At 49.0% G+C, this 14,930-nt stretch overlaps 4 protein-coding genes across 10 annotated transcripts in view; all 4 read right to left on the bottom strand.

The window, feature by feature from the left end:
• Positions 1-737: 737 nt before the first annotated feature.
• Positions 738-2,255, bottom strand: LOC116654144 (PHD finger protein 7-like). The gene is made up of 5 exons (XM_032448066.1): positions 2,139-2,255; positions 1,940-2,046; positions 1,666-1,779; positions 1,396-1,514; positions 738-1,254 (listed from the first exon to the last, which is right to left on the bottom strand). The coding sequence occupies exons 1-5, from the start codon at positions 2,253-2,255 to the stop codon at positions 914-916; spliced, it is 798 nt and encodes a 265-aa protein (XP_032303957.1). The 3' UTR covers positions 738-913.
• A 224-nt stretch (positions 2,256-2,479) lies between these two features.
• On the bottom strand, positions 2,480-3,513 carry LOC107317503 (G2/M phase-specific E3 ubiquitin-protein ligase-like). Its single transcript, XM_015870313.2, has 4 exons — positions 3,471-3,513; positions 3,057-3,148; positions 2,864-2,965; positions 2,480-2,608 (listed from the first exon to the last, which is right to left on the bottom strand). The coding sequence occupies exons 1-4, from the start codon at positions 3,511-3,513 to the stop codon at positions 2,480-2,482; spliced, it is 366 nt and encodes a 121-aa protein (XP_015725799.2).
• LOC116653823 (heat shock transcription factor, Y-linked-like) lies at positions 3,459-6,061 on the bottom strand. Its single transcript, XM_032446480.1, has one exon. It carries the CDS (start codon positions 4,480-4,482, stop codon positions 3,760-3,762), a length of 723 nt encoding a protein of 240 aa, XP_032302371.1. The 5' UTR covers positions 4,483-6,061; the 3' UTR covers positions 3,459-3,759.
• Positions 6,062-12,883: 6,822 nt separating this feature from the next.
• Positions 12,884-14,930, bottom strand: part of PRR5 (proline rich 5) — a 68,775-nt gene continuing 66,728 nt past the window's right edge. For all 7 annotated transcript variants that reach the window (XM_015870254.1, XM_015870282.1, XM_015870299.2 and 4 more), the window contains one exon: positions 12,884-13,993. In XM_015870254.1, coding sequence (XP_015725740.1) covers positions 13,446-13,993 — 548 coding nt within the window. In that variant the 3' untranslated portion in view covers positions 12,884-13,445. The remainder of the gene's footprint in view (positions 13,994-14,930) is intronic.

Below are 14,930 nucleotides of genomic sequence, written 5' to 3'. Positions count from 1 at the left end.
GCCTGCCGGCTCCTCTTTGGCCTGGCAGCTGCTCCCTGTGTGGCCCAGGCACATGGGCTGCTCTTCTGGGGGCACTCTTCAGAGCCTCCTGCAGGGCAGGGCCAAGGGGCAGCCACAGCTCCCGGGGGGGATGTGATGTTTAAGAGCAGTTTCACTTACTGAGATGCTTGGCACGACGTGGGGTTTCTAATTGAGCAGAGCGATTAAAGAATACCCCCAAACTGATGCATGGGTTGCTTACCCTTACTGAAATGCAGCGGTGGCAGCGCACCGTGGGTTCCCAATGTAAGCACAGCGTGCACTGTCAGACTCTGCGCTTGCTGTCGGGGCTGGGCACTCCTGGCTGTGGAGCAGTGTGTGGGCTGACAGCAGCTCGAAGCCCTTAGCTTGGATTTGTACCACCAAGCCATGGGGTTCAGCTGGGCGTTTTGTTCCCACAAGGCTGCTCTGGCTGGACGTGTTCTTGGCGGGAGCATCACCTAAACTAAGGCTGACTTTGCATTGTCTTCCATGTGAGTAGTAGTGAAGGTGAGTACCCAAAACCCGTCGGATACTTGCGTCATGGAATTAAGACTGGCGAAGACCTCCAAGGTCATCATGTCCATCCCCCCCCCACCAGCCCACTGCCCGCGTCCCTCAGTGCCACATCCCCACGGTTCTGGAGCACCTCCATGGACACTGACTCCCCTAAAGCTGCCCAGCTCAGGAAGGGCAGAGCAGAAGAAAACTGACAGTGGTATGATGGAATTCAGTTTTATTGGGATGGATTCAGATGAGTTGATGACTTTGTGTAGGGAACCTGCTTTGGCAGGGGGGTTGGACTCGATGATCTCTACAGGTCCCTTCCAATCCCTACAATTCCGTGATGACTTTGGATAGGAAGCGGAGCTTGGACACGGCTGCTCCTACGGCATCAGCGGGGCCGGCTGGTGATGCGCCGGGCCCGACGTGGTGCCCGGGAGCGGCTCCGCCCCTGGGCTGGCCCTCGCCGCCTGGACCGGCTCCTAAGGCGTCTTCGGGGCTGGCTGTCGGTGTCTGCAGCCCGACGATCGAGGGGCGAGCGGCTTCGAGTCCGCGCCCGCCCCGGCTGCCCGGAGAGCAGCTCAGGCACCTGGGAAGTGGGATCCGGCTCCGACGGTGCCTGGCTGGTGGTGTCGGAGCTGCTGCTCTGCTGTCCTGCGGAGCTTTGGGACGGCCCCGGTCCCTGCTGGCTGGCGGTGTTGGGGCCAGCGCTGTCCGAGTTGGTGCCGGAGGCTGTAAGGAAAGACAGGAAGGTGAGCGGGACAGATCTCCAGCCCCGTGGTGGGACGGGCTCCCATCCGTCGTGGGCCAAAGGGACTGGAGCGAGGCCTCGCCTGGCCCCAGCCCGGCAGCACGCGGCTGTTGGCCTCTTACCGGTGCCCTCTCCAGCACAGCTGGCGCACTCCCAGCTGGTGGTGCTGGGACTCAGGTTGGAGCACAGTCGGTGCGTGCCTTGTGCAGCACAGGAGCTGCAGAGGAGCAGCTGCCAGGGCCTGTGGAAAGCAACGGGTTGTGGCCGTGAGGACAAAGTGCCCTGAGCCAGGGAGTGCCCGGCACAGCTCTGGTGCTCGGTCTGTGCTCCCGCAGCCTGTGGTGAGGCTGCGATGCCACGCAGAGCCCCAGAGGGCAGCTGAGGTCACTCACCCCTCTCCCTCTCTCTGCTCCCTGCCATGGGGGTGACGGCAGTCGCTGGCATCGCAGCGTCCGTGCCGAACTCCCAGTGCTGCGTAGGCACGGTTGCGCTCCCACTTGGGTTTCCTGCCAGAGAAGAGTGGGAATGTGATGAGCTCTGAGTGCCTCTAGACTAAGACTGAACAAAGCCAGCCCTGCAGCAAAGGGCCAGGCCTGCCGGGGCAGTCCTTGGGCGGGCACAGCTCTTGTGCCCTCCCGTCTCGAGAGCTGGCTGAAAGACACCAACCTGACTGGGATGTAGATCCCCAAGTTGAGCATTTCCTGTACGAACCTCTCTCTGTCTCGGCAGAGAGGGCACTGGAAACAGCGAAGCCCAGCGCTCTTGGCCATTTTCTGCAGCAGAAACACAAGCAGCGCTGAGTGTGAGCCGGGCCTGGTGCTGCTGAGCGCCTGCGGTGCCTGCGGGGCGAGGGGAGGGCTCCTACCTGGATGCAGGCCCGGTGGAACCAGGCGTGCTGGCAGGCTGGGCACACCATGGGTGACATATGACCTGCTGTCACCCACGGGCTCCCAAGCAGATGATGCAGGGTGGTGTCCTGCATCGGTGCTGTCTCCACTGGCTGGTGCGGGAGGTGCTCCCAGCAGAAGGACCGTGGACGAATGAAGGAATGGTGCAGGTGAGAGGCTGCAAGAGGCAGAGGGGAAGGAGCCCCAGGCCTTGGCTCTGGCTCTGTCAGGCTGCTGGGAGGCGTCACAGCGCGTTCCTCGCTGCTTTGGCTGGTGCTGACAGCAGGGTTGGAGGCCCACAGGTGACAGCTGGGAGCCCTTACCTGTGGTCTCCAAAGTGTTGGGTGACACATTGACCCTCTTGGGCGCAGGGGAAATGGAAGCTCCGCGTGCAGCCCGGCTCTGCGCAGGTGACGCTGGCCCCCATTTTGCCGCAGACGAAGCAAAGCTGGAAAGAGCAGAGCAGCCCCATCAGCTGCAGGCTCAGGGCCTACGCAGCGGGCCCCGCACCTCTGGGCAGGGCACAGGATGTGGGCAGGGCTGGGTGGCACTGTGCAGAGCTGCCTGGTGAACAGGGCTGGTCTGCAAGAGCAGGAATTTCTCCTGGAGCTGGGAGGAGGGGCTGGGATTGCTTTCTTGGGACCAGGCTAAGCTCGCCGTGCCTCTCCTGGCACCAAGCTCCCTGTTCCGGTCCGGTGCTCACCTTCTGCGCTGCCACCCTCATCAAGTCAATGAGGTGTTCAATGTGAAAAAGTCCCCTGTTTTGATTGTCTATGCCATGTTGGCAAAGACCGTTGGCAAATCCCTGAACAGGAGGAAAGAGTGTGATTTAGTTAATGCAGAAAGGAGGGAACCACTGGTTGGAGGAAGGTGTCAGGAGCCACGAGGGAACTCACCACACAATATGCATGGAAACACAGCCCATACATCTCGTATCTCTTGCCGAAGATGGATGGCTTGTCATCCACTCGGCCACAGAGCACGCATGCTGGAGAGGAGAGAGTAACAGTCGTGAGTGCCTTGTGGGGCCAGGTGCCCCTGGGGGCTGTCCCAGGGGCTGCTCTGTGCCAGCTGTGCCAGCTGAGGGGCAGGGCTGGAGGCCATGGAGGGGAAGGGATACCCTAGGCTTAGCAGTGCCAGTGGGCAGCCACAGCCCAACCGCAGCCCCCCTGGCCAAGGAGCAGAGGGGCCCTGCCTGTGGCAGATGGGAGCCCCTGCCTGCCCCCACCTCCTCTCTCCGCTGCAGGCAGACCCCCAGAACCCCTCTGCCCGGCGGTGGGAAGCTGTGTGCAGGGATACTTTGCTCTCACCTGGCTCTCTGGAGCCGGTGGCCTCCTGTGTCCCCTCGGACATCATGCGCTTCAACAGCGAGCACTCGCAGAGTGTCTATCCCAGCAGTACAAGGCTTCGTCCTCTGCGTGCCAACCTATGGGAGAATCGGGATGAGGCTGAGTTGGCAGCTCAGACCCCCGAGCGCTGGGGAACCCTCCTCCCTCCCTCGACAGCTTCAGACAGCCCCTTCCTCCCTGCTCACCTCACCAAGTCGCACTGAACTGGGCCTGAGCCCTGCAGCCTCAGCTTTGTTCCTCAGCCCGCAAGTCACAATGGCCGTTCCATGCCACCCTCACAGTGCTGAGGGCACCCAAGCAGGAGGGTGGCGGCTCTTGCCGGACGCAGCCCTTCTGGAACCCGGTGTGTTGGTGCTGCTGAAGGTGAGAGCTGTGAGAGCAGCCGTGAGAGCTGCTTTGCGTGGGGTCCCATTGATACACTTACCTTCCTATGAGAAGCAGTGGCTTCTTCCTCAGCCAGAAACTCAGGAAGGGATGGAGATCTTTCCAGGTCCCATGGCACTTTGGTGAAGCCATAGTAGTTGAGCTGGTGAACAAAGCTCTTCATGCTTGTACAGCCAAATGCTCTCACAGGTGCTTCCTTGGCCAGGACTTCCACCACAGACAGTTCCTCATCAATTACAGTGCAGTTTCCTCCATGGCCCCTCCACAGGCTCTTCACCTGCTCACATTCAGCCAGTACCCAGAGCTCCTGTCGGAAGCTGAGTGGTGAGAAGACACTGGCTTGGCCACTGCTTTCCTCACAGCAACTCAGAGGTAAACCTTTGGTTTCCTCTTCATCAGGAAACATTTGTGAGTCCTGTTCTTCCACTATTGATGTTCCAGCAGCATGGCCAGCTGGTGCTTGGTCCTGTCCTGCTGGGTCAGTGGAAGTGGAGCCTGAGGTCTCGGCCAGCTCCGGCACATCAGAAGCAGAAGCTTCCGTGTCAGTGTGTCCGCTCTCACAATGAACAAAGGTTGCACGCGCAGCCATTTGTGCAGTGAGCCAGAGTTCTCCCTGCCTGCTGGCAAGGCGATTCTGCTGGCACTGCCGGGGCGATCCAGTGGGAGATGCCCTTGTGTCATTACAGTGACATCACCATGTGGTACCCAAGGCCGGGCTGGCTGGAGCCACCAGAGCTGATGTCACTGAGCAGCACTTGTTGCTGGTCCTGCCCTGAGCCACAGCTGATTGAACTTAAGTTGAGAGGCAAATAAAGCTACTTTGGAAGGTGACCAGCACTCACCGAGGCTTTGCTTCTCCTTTCCTCGTGTGCTACCAAGAGCAGCTCTATGCAGGACTCCTTGGTGTCCCTCTGCTTCTGCAGATGGGCTGGAAATCAGTTTCCTGAGCCCTGGTACCTGAATCAAATAGCAGTCTCTTCGAAGTTTGTGGCCACCTTTGCGAGTGTTGTGCAATTTGCATAGCAGAGCTTGTGTCAGGGAGTATCTGTGTGCCCAGGCCATGCTCTGTAATGTCAACAGTGGCTCAGAGGCTGTTCTTTGTGTTCAGATTGGAGAAAGACTCTAAATACAGTGTGCTGATTGCATAAACAGGAGGTGTGCAACCAGTCTTTGGTTCCTTAGCTTTTGTTTGGTGTTTTAGAAATAGAGAATGCAATCCAACCAAGTCAATGATGTTCTCAAAGCCTTTATAATTACCCCCCTCTGTACAGGATCAAGCGCTTTCTCTGTAACTACCAGGTATGATCTGGAGGCAAAGGACGCAGGATGCAAGGCTGGAGTTGATGCAAATTTTGAGGACAGAGCTACCCTGGAGGAGCTTTTGAGCCTCTCAAAGGCAGAGAGGCCTTGCAGAGGTCTTGGCCAGTGGGAGGGCTGGGTGATGGGCAACCATACAGTGTTTGCTAGGAACACACGCTGTGTTGTGCTTACTGGGTCATCTTTGTCTCTGTGTTCAGATGGGCAGACAGGAGGCTGAAGTGCATGCCCAGCTTAGGGATTGGGTTTCTGGTGATGGCAGCCTGGATTGGACTTGTGACTTGTGGCAAAGCAGAGAAAGGTTGAAAAGCTCTTGGAGAGAGTGAAGAGGAAGGCCTCTGTGTTGACCCAAGGGCCAGGTCTCTACTCCTATGAAGATAGGTTGAAGGAACTGGTTTTGTTTCAGTCTGGAGAAAAGAAGTTTGGGGGGACACCTCATTGTTCTGTTTTAATATTAATCTGGAGATCACGAAGTGGGAGGACACAAACTTTATGGAAGAGTTGATAGATACTGTCTCGTAATGTCTGGATGCAGGGCTGGAGCTGATGCAATCTTTGAGGACACTAACCTGGAGGAAGTATTGTTCCCCTACACTTTGAAGAGATCTTGCAGGGGTCTTTGAGCATCGTGGTTTATTGGAAGTGTCCCAGCCTCCAGCAGGGGGTTCAGAGCTAGATGGCCCTTCCAACTCAAACCATTCTGTGATGCTGTCATCTATGATTTAGTACTGGCCAGTGGAATGGCTGTGCAATCACAGCCACTATGATATGATGTCTTCCAAGAGCAAGTGCTGAACTGTGTCTATGGGGCAGCCCTGAGTCCACGTACAGGCTGTACCACTGCCTGGTTTGGGCTCCTGTTCTTCTCTCTTGGTTTCATCTTGATACAGGATCAAAGAAGTTGCACAGTGCAGAAAACAGTGCTGCCCATTGTGCTCATCTGCTGTAGCAGGAGACCTACAAACAGTCCAGGCGCAGAGAGGTCTGTTTTAGGCAGCTGAGTTTCACCTTTCCCTGTCACTGAATGAGGCTTACACATACTGCAGCTCCCCTCTCAAAAAGGGTCACAAAAAGAAAGTTTCAGAAAGTGAACTAGATGAGCTTTGTGGGACGTAAAGAATTCATTTGACTAATGCAACTCTGCCCTAGGTTTCTGCCAGCAGCATTTTATAGCACGGGACTCTGAGGGCACAAAAGCCAGGATTTCTTAGCAGTGTAAGGCTAATGATTAAAGTGTGTGTGCTGGAAGTCACGGGAGCAGCACCGAAGAAGGAAGCACCCACCTTTCTCTTTGGCGTTATGACAGGCTGATATTAAAGACCTGCAAGTGTCAGAAGATGGAGAAAATCAACTGGCCTCTCTGACAGTTCTTACAGTGTAGTGTCTATGCTGTCAAGACAGTGAATATGACAACCTTGAGAAATGACAATAATAGGAATGTTTAGGAAAGGGAACAAGCCTAATAGTGATGCAGCTGTTGACAATAACATGCTTATGTTAGAAGCAAATTCTTTGAGTTTTGTAGGCATTGAAGAATTTATGGATCTTGTTTTTCTATGCCTGGTTTCTCTTTTTCTTTTTGTACCCTTACTGTGCGTCTGTTTTTACTATCATGGTAAAATAGTGCTTAGTTGAAATGTGGAAAAAAGCTCGTTGCTCTGTAATGCTCTGTTTCTCTCCAATTATCATGGTATCATAGGCAGCATCTGAAGGCTCCACTGTACTGGACAAATACCAGAAAGAGAGGATTAAAAATCACATTATTTTAATTCAGGAAAGCTTAGAAAGAGATGGAAATAAGCCAACTTACGAGTTGGGAGAGCTGAAGTACAAGAGGCAGAGCAGAGCTGGATCCTCAACTCTCAGATGCTTTTATTTGGAGCAATGGTGCAATCCAGTGGCCAGTTAGGATAGTAACACTGTAAAACTGTACAAATCAATCCACTGCAAAAAGGGAGGATGCAAATAAAGGAAGCTGTGATGCTAGTGAGCCTGGACAGCAGCAATGATGTCTATTGATGAGTGATCTTAAGTGACACACAGAGCGTCCGCATTTCTGCTGGCACGAAGCCCAGCATCACACTGCTCAGAGCAGAAGCCTGGAGTCAGCCCTGCACAGCAGGTCAGGGAACACATTTAGAGTGTAGTAACTTTCTGAATGCCAACAACCGGAGGCAGGGAAGTGGGTACATTTGATCAGATGCTGTGGTTCAGGTATGTTCACCTGGAGAGCACATTTAGAGGACACTTTCATCCCAATAGAAAGTGCTGCAGGTAGAAGGAATAAGGAACGCAGCTATTTTGAGTAGCACCACCTTCATTTATGTCTCCATCCTCAAACTTGCAGCAGAGACTGTTGGAGCTGTTTGCCACTAGAAGAATTTACGTTTAGAGGAAGTAAAACAAAAGAGGAGGTGGGGGACCAGCAGTGCCACAGATGTGTTTGGACGTAGCTGGGTCTGATAGAACAACTCAGCTCTGCAGCTTTCTTCTCTGAATAACTTCTATTTTTTTTCCCTCAGGGAGAAAGAAACAAGATTTAACAATAAGGAAATTACAGTGCCATTGGAAGAGATGTGGGGTGGGAGCTGCATTTGAAGTTGCTTCAGTTTTCCATTAAAAGTTTTTCATCTTTGGCCTGTTTACTACCCAGATACCACTCTGCTTCCATTTTTGGGGTGCACTGTTTCCACTTCTATACCACTACTTTACCATGCAATGAGATTGCCAGAGAACATCCCAAGAGGTGACCAGCTGCAGCATATCACTGTTCCAGATGATTGCACATCCATCAGGTTTATGGTGCAAGTAGCTAAATAATTCACAGTAGATGAAGTCTTATATGATAGACAGCCCCTGTGCTGGGGAACACATGCACCTTACCTGTGCTTTATCACATGCCAGAGGTTATAAGCCAGGCACTTACACAGAGTAAGCTTCACATCTGTACCTGGCAAAAATCTGTTTGAGCGATCATAAAGAATATAATATTATGATCTCAATTTTCCACAAAACTGCTGGAAGTGGGAAGATAAATTTTCCTCTTCAGAAATCAAGCCTAATGCCTTCCTTTATTTTTTCAGCTGAAAAAGATGGATGAAGCATGAAGCAGAGATATTTGCTCCTGGGAGTCACTGAGTATATTCAGGACAGAATAGGGACCTAAACTATTTAGAAGAATGTACAGCAAGAAGCTTGATGTTGATAACAACAAAGTAATGTGTATTCAAAGGGAAAAAAAAGAAAAAGGGAAGCGATCAGAGCTCACAGTATTTTATCTATATATATATCCCTTTACAATATTTTATGTATATATATATGTGTGTATATTTATACACACAAACATAATACTGTGAGCTCCGAGCGCTTCACACACACACACACACACATATATATATGAAGGGATGTATATTTATAATATATATATATACATAAAGGGATAGGCTTAGGTTAGATGTTAGGAAGAAATTTTTTATTCAGGGGGTGATGAGGCACTGGAACAGGTTGCCCATTCCTGGAGGCTTTCAAGCTTTCAAGGCCAGGTTGGATGGAGCCCTGGGCAGCCTGACCTAGTAATTGGCAGCCCTGTCCATCCCAGAGGGACTGGAAGTAGATGATCTTTAACGTAAGCCATTCTATAATTCTATGATGATTCTACTATATATGTACTATCGGGAAAAGGAACAGAGCCCAGTGCCATTGTAAGCCAGTCAGCGAAGATTGCTGTTAAAGAGGAAAGCCAAACAATGCATCAAGATAGACAGAGGATGGATCATAAGTAAGAATTACTTAGCATGTATAGACCTAATTCACTGCTGCGGCTCCATTAAAAGGATATGATGGCAACAAATAGAGAGAAGTTGGGACTGCACTGTTAATTTACACTCAATCATTGCCTAATATGCTGTCTCCTTTCCTCAAACACACTTTATTATGAAATGTTGGAGCAACAGACAATACACCCGACAATTTGAAGACTGATAAGAACATTATCCGCATGTTCTGAATAGGTAGCTGACATACAGAGTTATTAAGTGACTTAAAGCCATGTGAAAAGCCTGCTGAAGACATGGAATTAAGCTATTTTGCTTTCCCAGTTCCAGTCTGGCAATTTGATCCTGAGACTAATCTTCATTGTGAAGACACTAAGAGTGACTTAAGTATTCCCTACAAATCCTGATTTCCAAATCAAAGTTCTAGGGTTTGTAAAGGAAGCGTCCTTTGAAATCTAGCTAAATGTCTTCCCAAAATTATTTACTTTGAAAAAATAAAATAAAAAATTACTTCATCCCCAAATAGTAAAAAATAAATAAATATTCTGGAAGACTTAGCAGTCTTCAGGGTGAAAACACTGATGTAGACTCCCTGTAATAGAAATATAAACTTATAATCAGATACATGATTCTTCAAAGGCAGCAACCAGTGACCAGCAGCCCTGTGGGCATTCATTGCGCACCTTTCCCTTCTCTTTGGTTTTGGCAGAGCTTGCTGGCAGCCCATCCCAGGTCAGTAATCCTGCTATGGGCAGGCAACAGCCAGCCTGCTGCTAATCCAATTATGCAGCGCAAGACCTGAGGGTACAACACGTGAGATATGGGGCCATTTTCATTATTTAATTAGCAGTCACTTTAACCTGCCTGAAGAATATTAAAAATGCCAACGTAATTATGACACTTAGACAGTAGGTCAGTGGCGTGCTCCACCAGCCCCAAGGGCCATCATTTCCCTTTGCACAGAAATAGGGATCCAGAAACTGTACAGAGTGCATGAGCTCAGTTTCTCATGGCAGGGCACAGGGGTATAAGGAAGGCCATGGTACTGCTGGGCCGTGGAGTGGGTCCAGCTACCAGGCACTTGCACCGCTCGTGCTTTTTCCTTGGAGAAGATAGGAATTGCAGCATGCAATTACAGCAACAGGGTGCTTGGTCCTGTGCTTGTAAACCACTGAGCACAGCAATTTGGAGAGACAGCAATGTTAGAATGCACTTCCAGGCAGAGTACGTTCCCATTTAAGAAGATTTCCTTTTTTGAGAGATGCAAGTAAGATTCCATTTGTTAATAAGCATTTTATTCTGCCAGAAGAGGTGAGGATTTATGTATTATTAAAATGGCTGCATATGCTGTTTGCAGCGCTGCCAGCTTAAGCTTTATCTGGTATTTTTCCTCAAACTTTTACTGCTTTAAGAAAAGTTCCTGGATGGATGGAAACAGATTTCTAGCAGCCTTTAAGTGCTTCTGGAAGCACTGCGATAAGACATACACAAACCTGTCAGTTGTGGGGTTACCAAGAATTACGTGTTGCTTCACATTGCAAGACATCATTAAAACAGTTGCTGCCAAACCTATCACAAAGGCCCTTCTGATGTCATCGTTTTGAAGATACTCTCACAGGATATATCCTAATAAAGAGGCAATCCACACACCTCTATCTAGAACTTTGGAGACAGACCAGATATATTCACATACTTGCATGCCTATATGTTATACTCAGGGCAGTAGGAGACGGACAGCTCCAAACTCTTCCATTGCTGAAGCATGAATGCCTCCATGGCTTGTCTCTAGGAATAGCACACCGCTAATTTGATCACATTTAGATTACCAGTAGTAAAGTCACAGGTCACTATGGTCTCATATCTATGTAGACTGCCACATTCAGTTTTTCAGTTTGCAGTCATACTTGTCTGCTACAGTAAGGAACTTCATTCTAGCTTCATGTTTTCAGGTTCTTCCTTGCAAGCCTGCTGAGCCCAATGCTTCCTTTAATTAAGCAAATAGTCCTGAAACTGTAGCTTGAATCCTTAGAGGCAGAATGGCTTTGCTCCCTCTTTAGTCATTATCCCACTAGCAGCCTCTGCATAGCAGACAAAACGGGCTTCTCTGAATACCTCATTTGCTAAGAAAGATGCCAGTTTAGCTCAGCTAGCTCTAGACCACAGCAAGAGCATCATTCAGTTAACATACTTAAACGCAAGCCATTTGAGATCCCCCTCATCTTAAAAATGAATACAAACGCAATCCCTTTTGCTCAGCACAAGAGCTCACAGTACACACCACCACCCCCTAAGAACTAAGTGAAGCTCAACAGCCCTGCACTCAACTTCCTTAAATAATCATTCAACCCAATTACAGCTGGTAATCAGAGGTTTGTGTGCTGGGCTGGGCTTTAGCTTTACTTTGCTTTGTTTGGCTTTGCTTTGTTTTTTTCAGTCTGTATCTGATGAAGAGTCTACGTGCCTACAGAAGATCCTTCTGCTGCTAGAGCTTTGATCCTAAACAGTCCATGTTAAGTGTAAGAATTAGGGACGTAAAAGCTCAATTCAAACCGCATGGTTACAAAGACAAAATACTCTGCAGGAGCAGCTGCTGTCTTTAGCCCCCTCCTTAAATATCCTCTCAAAACAGCTGAAGGAGGATTTTCATGTGCATGCAGAGTAGGAGCAGCTCGTTCACTTCCAGCACAGCAGGAGATTCAGAATCTTCAGTCATGGAGGAGGGTCCTAACTGTGCAAGAGGCTCAGGAGGGAAGGCTCCTAGCAGTCTCTTTCTTTCTGAGTTGAAACGATGTCTTAAGTATTCCCTGGTGATCAAGTAAGCTTATGACTCTCAAGACATTTAATGTTTCCTAAAGGAATAAGGTGCGCAGAGGCCTTGCTTCACTGTTTTCAAAATGTTCTTGTAGGGACTCCAATCCTTTGCCCTGCCCTGGATCATGTTCTTAGAAGACGACAGTAGATACTCTTTTTCTCTAGCCTGAACAGTGATTTGGGAAACAGGACAGCATTTGCCAGAAGGAATGAGGGCAGGTGCTGGGGGCAGTAACATGGGAGCTTGTGACAGTTCAGGAGGATAAAAAGGAAGAAAACTTGAGCTCTCCACTTTTGGTAGTCACCAGTCCTGTGATATCAGATCAAAGTACACCAAGACCTCCTGTCTCTCTTGCAGTTTGTACAGAGCCAAATATGGCCCCAAACATGCCTTGAGACTGTGACCTTCCTGCACTCCTCATTGAGGACAGAATAGGCAAACACCTGTTGGCAATACCACCTTTGGCTGGCAAACATACCAATAGTTGGTAGGACCCTGAAAAGCCTCAGATGTGAGGGAACTATCAGCTTGCTCTGCCTTGTAGGAGTAAAGTGCACCTGGGTGTGCTCCAGTGCAGCACCGTAGGAGGAGAGAGGCATCACCATGGTCAGAAAGCAGCCCAAGGAGGTTGTGGATGCCCCACCCCTGGGGGCATTCAAGGCCAGGCTAGATGTGGCTCTGGGCAGCCTGGTCTGGTAGTTGGCGACCCTGCACATAGCAGGGTGGTTGAAATTAGATGATCATCATGGTCCTTTTCAACCCAGGCCATTCTATGATACTATGGTTCTGTGAGCAGTGGGATCATCTGCTGTTTTTTGCAGTACATGCATTATGGAATTCCTTTAAGAATATAAATATATAATGGAGATGCCCACCGAGATGCCATATTTTTATTTACTTAGTAAAAACAATGAAGTTGAACTCTGCTGGAAACTCTCCCCTCAATGGATGCTCCAGGAATCAGCAGCACACAGATTTCTTCGAAGTGCTATGTCTTAATGTGGTCTTAAAAACCAGTTTCAAGACAACCCTCTCACAAACACAAAGCACCAACCACGAAGCAGAATAGAAGACATCAGGCATCGCACGACACCAGGTAGCACATTTCCATTTATTTGCCTTTCTTCAAGAACTCTTAACTCACCGATGGGCGAAGGAGTGCATACAAGACGTACAAGAAAAGATTAAAAGAGACTTCTTTATCATTGTATTCTGTGGTATGAAGGACTACAGCTTCTGGTTTTTTTCTGTTTTTCTTTTTAAAAGGATAACTTTCTGTGCTCTAGCTGATGTATTACAGTCCAGAGAACAACCTGCCTTTCTACGGGAATCTCTTGAGTCATTTCCTAAGCAGCATTACTGAATAGACGCTGCCTGTTGTAGCAACAGCATTTTACCAGACACCTGTTAGTTTGTGAGTCCCTACCTTTAGAAAGACGGTAAGAAATCAGAACACAGAGGATGGAGACAGGGAGAAATCATCACGGTTTCTCCCTCCAGGCAGCTGATTCCTGCCTGTTGTAAACTGTTGCGTTTCTGTGCTTCAACTCAGCTGAGGTTGTGCCCTAGACACACATAGTTTCTGCCCATGGTCTGACTCAATATGTTAGTAGCTTTCTTGTATAATACTAAAACCCAAGGCTTTGTCCTTCACAAGACGCTCTGTCTGTTCACGTCCACATTGTATGCTGAAGATTTGGAACAGCCCCGGCCAAAATCAATAAAAATGCCTTCAGAATCAGAGTCAATTGACTCTAAAATCTGATCCACTATGTTCTCAGGGCTAGAAGAAGGAACAGGAATCAAGGAAGGGTCCCTGTCCAGCTCAAAAGACCTATGTGGGTCGTCCATTGAGTGGAAGTGTCCTTTCTGTTGCTCCACTGTGCTGAGTTTGCCAGAGCACTGTGCTGACCCAGCACTGGACCTCTCCTGGTCTGACAGCAAGTTTTTTGTGGCCGTCATGGAGCTCTTAGAACCGTTGTCCATGATGGTGGTAAGGTTGGAGTAGCCCTGGAGCTCCAGGCAGGAAGTCATTTCTGAAACGGAGTGTCTTCGGATGCTTGTCCCATTGGCAGCCATACCCTCTGTTTCATATTCAGCTACTGGTGTCAGCAGTGGATTATTGTAGCTTTTCGATCGCACCACGGGGTTCTTGGCGAGGATGTCACCTGACTTGGAACGCCTGAAGAACCGCTTCTCTGTAAGTAAAGAAAGATCCAGAATAAAATCTATGAAGTCTCCTATTTTTGTGGTATTCCTAATGATGTGTGTTCAAAATAAAAGTCAAGGTCCAAATACCAAGAAGCTGTCCTTGTGTGACAGAAACTTCTTAAAAATAATATATTTTGCTGGTTTTATAGATCCATAGCATTCCGATTCCTAGCTTTATCACACTGAATGCCTCAAATCTATTTTAAAAAAATAGCTGGAATTTCCTTGCAGTCATTCAATTTCAATGGCTGCAGTAAAATAGTAAATATTGCAGGAGACTCGATGTGAAAACACCAACAGCCTTTGGAAATGGTCTTTGGATGGCAGTGCCCACAGCACCTTACAGAATGAACGGCAGGTGGCAGCAAGTGAGCACAGAGATCCTCCACCAGCGTTTTAGGGCAGAAGTGCTCTCTGCAGCTAGATCAAAATTCTCCTCCTGCAAATGTTTTGCCTATTTCATTGCTGTGTCTCACTTGTGCAACGAATAAAAAAGTGGTGTATCTTCTGAAGCTCCTTCCCTGCCACTCACACTTCCCATCTGCATGCAAAGGGCAAGGCTGGAGGAGGGAATTGGGTTATAGTCTGGACATCAACTACAGCCACTGAAAATAAGTAAATAAAAAACCATGCTTGAAGTTAGGATGCTTGGAATATGTTCAGCTCCGAACTATGAGATTCCCTGGCCTTTCTTTTCTGCCATTACACTTTCGTGCTTACCTGGATACAAATGCCAGTCACACAAATTAAAAAAGTATCTGTATTTAAGATCACAATTAATGCTGCTTCAGCATGCAATGCTAGAGATCTTCCCTCCCATGTAATCTGAATTTCTCTTGATATGTGCGCTACTCTTCTTATCTTCCACTCTGCAGAGACCTATTACATATTTGAAAGCTTATCACTTTGTCTCTTCTAAGACAA

Source organism: Coturnix japonica, chromosome 1 (genome assembly GCF_001577835.2).
Source record: "Coturnix japonica isolate 7356 chromosome 1, Coturnix japonica 2.1, whole genome shotgun sequence".
NCBI lineage: Eukaryota > Metazoa > Chordata > Aves > Galliformes > Phasianidae > Coturnix > Coturnix japonica.
This window is presented reverse-complemented; position numbering and strand designations above follow the sequence as displayed.

Bases quoted from the DNA above. Each gene is read 5' to 3' on its own strand.
- LOC116653823 (XM_032446480.1), bottom strand. From the start codon at position 4,482: ATGGCTGCGCGTGCAACCTTTGTTCATTGTGAGAGCGGACACACTGAC.
- LOC116654144 (XM_032448066.1), bottom strand. From the start codon at position 2,255: ATGCAGGACACCACCCTGCATCATCTGCTTGGGAGCCCGTGGGTGACA. The intron at 1,515-1,665 runs GTGAGTGACCTC...TGCTTTCCACAG, and splicing joins GAGCAGAGAGAGGGAGAGGG to GCCCTGGCAGCTGCTCCTCT. The intron at 1,255-1,395 runs GTAAGAGGCCAA...CTTTCCTTACAG, and splicing joins CTGTGCTGGAGAGGGCACCG to CCTCCGGCACCAACTCGGAC.
- LOC107317503 (XM_015870313.2), bottom strand. From the start codon at position 3,513: ATGTCCGAGGGGACACAGGAGGCCACCGGCTCCAGAGAGCCAG. The intron at 3,149-3,470 runs GTGAGAGCAAAG...TCTCCTCTCCAG, and splicing joins CACCGGCTCCAGAGAGCCAG to CATGCGTGCTCTGTGGCCGA. The intron at 2,966-3,056 runs GTGAGTTCCCTC...CCTCCTGTTCAG, and splicing joins GTTTCCATGCATATTGTGTG to GGATTTGCCAACGGTCTTTG.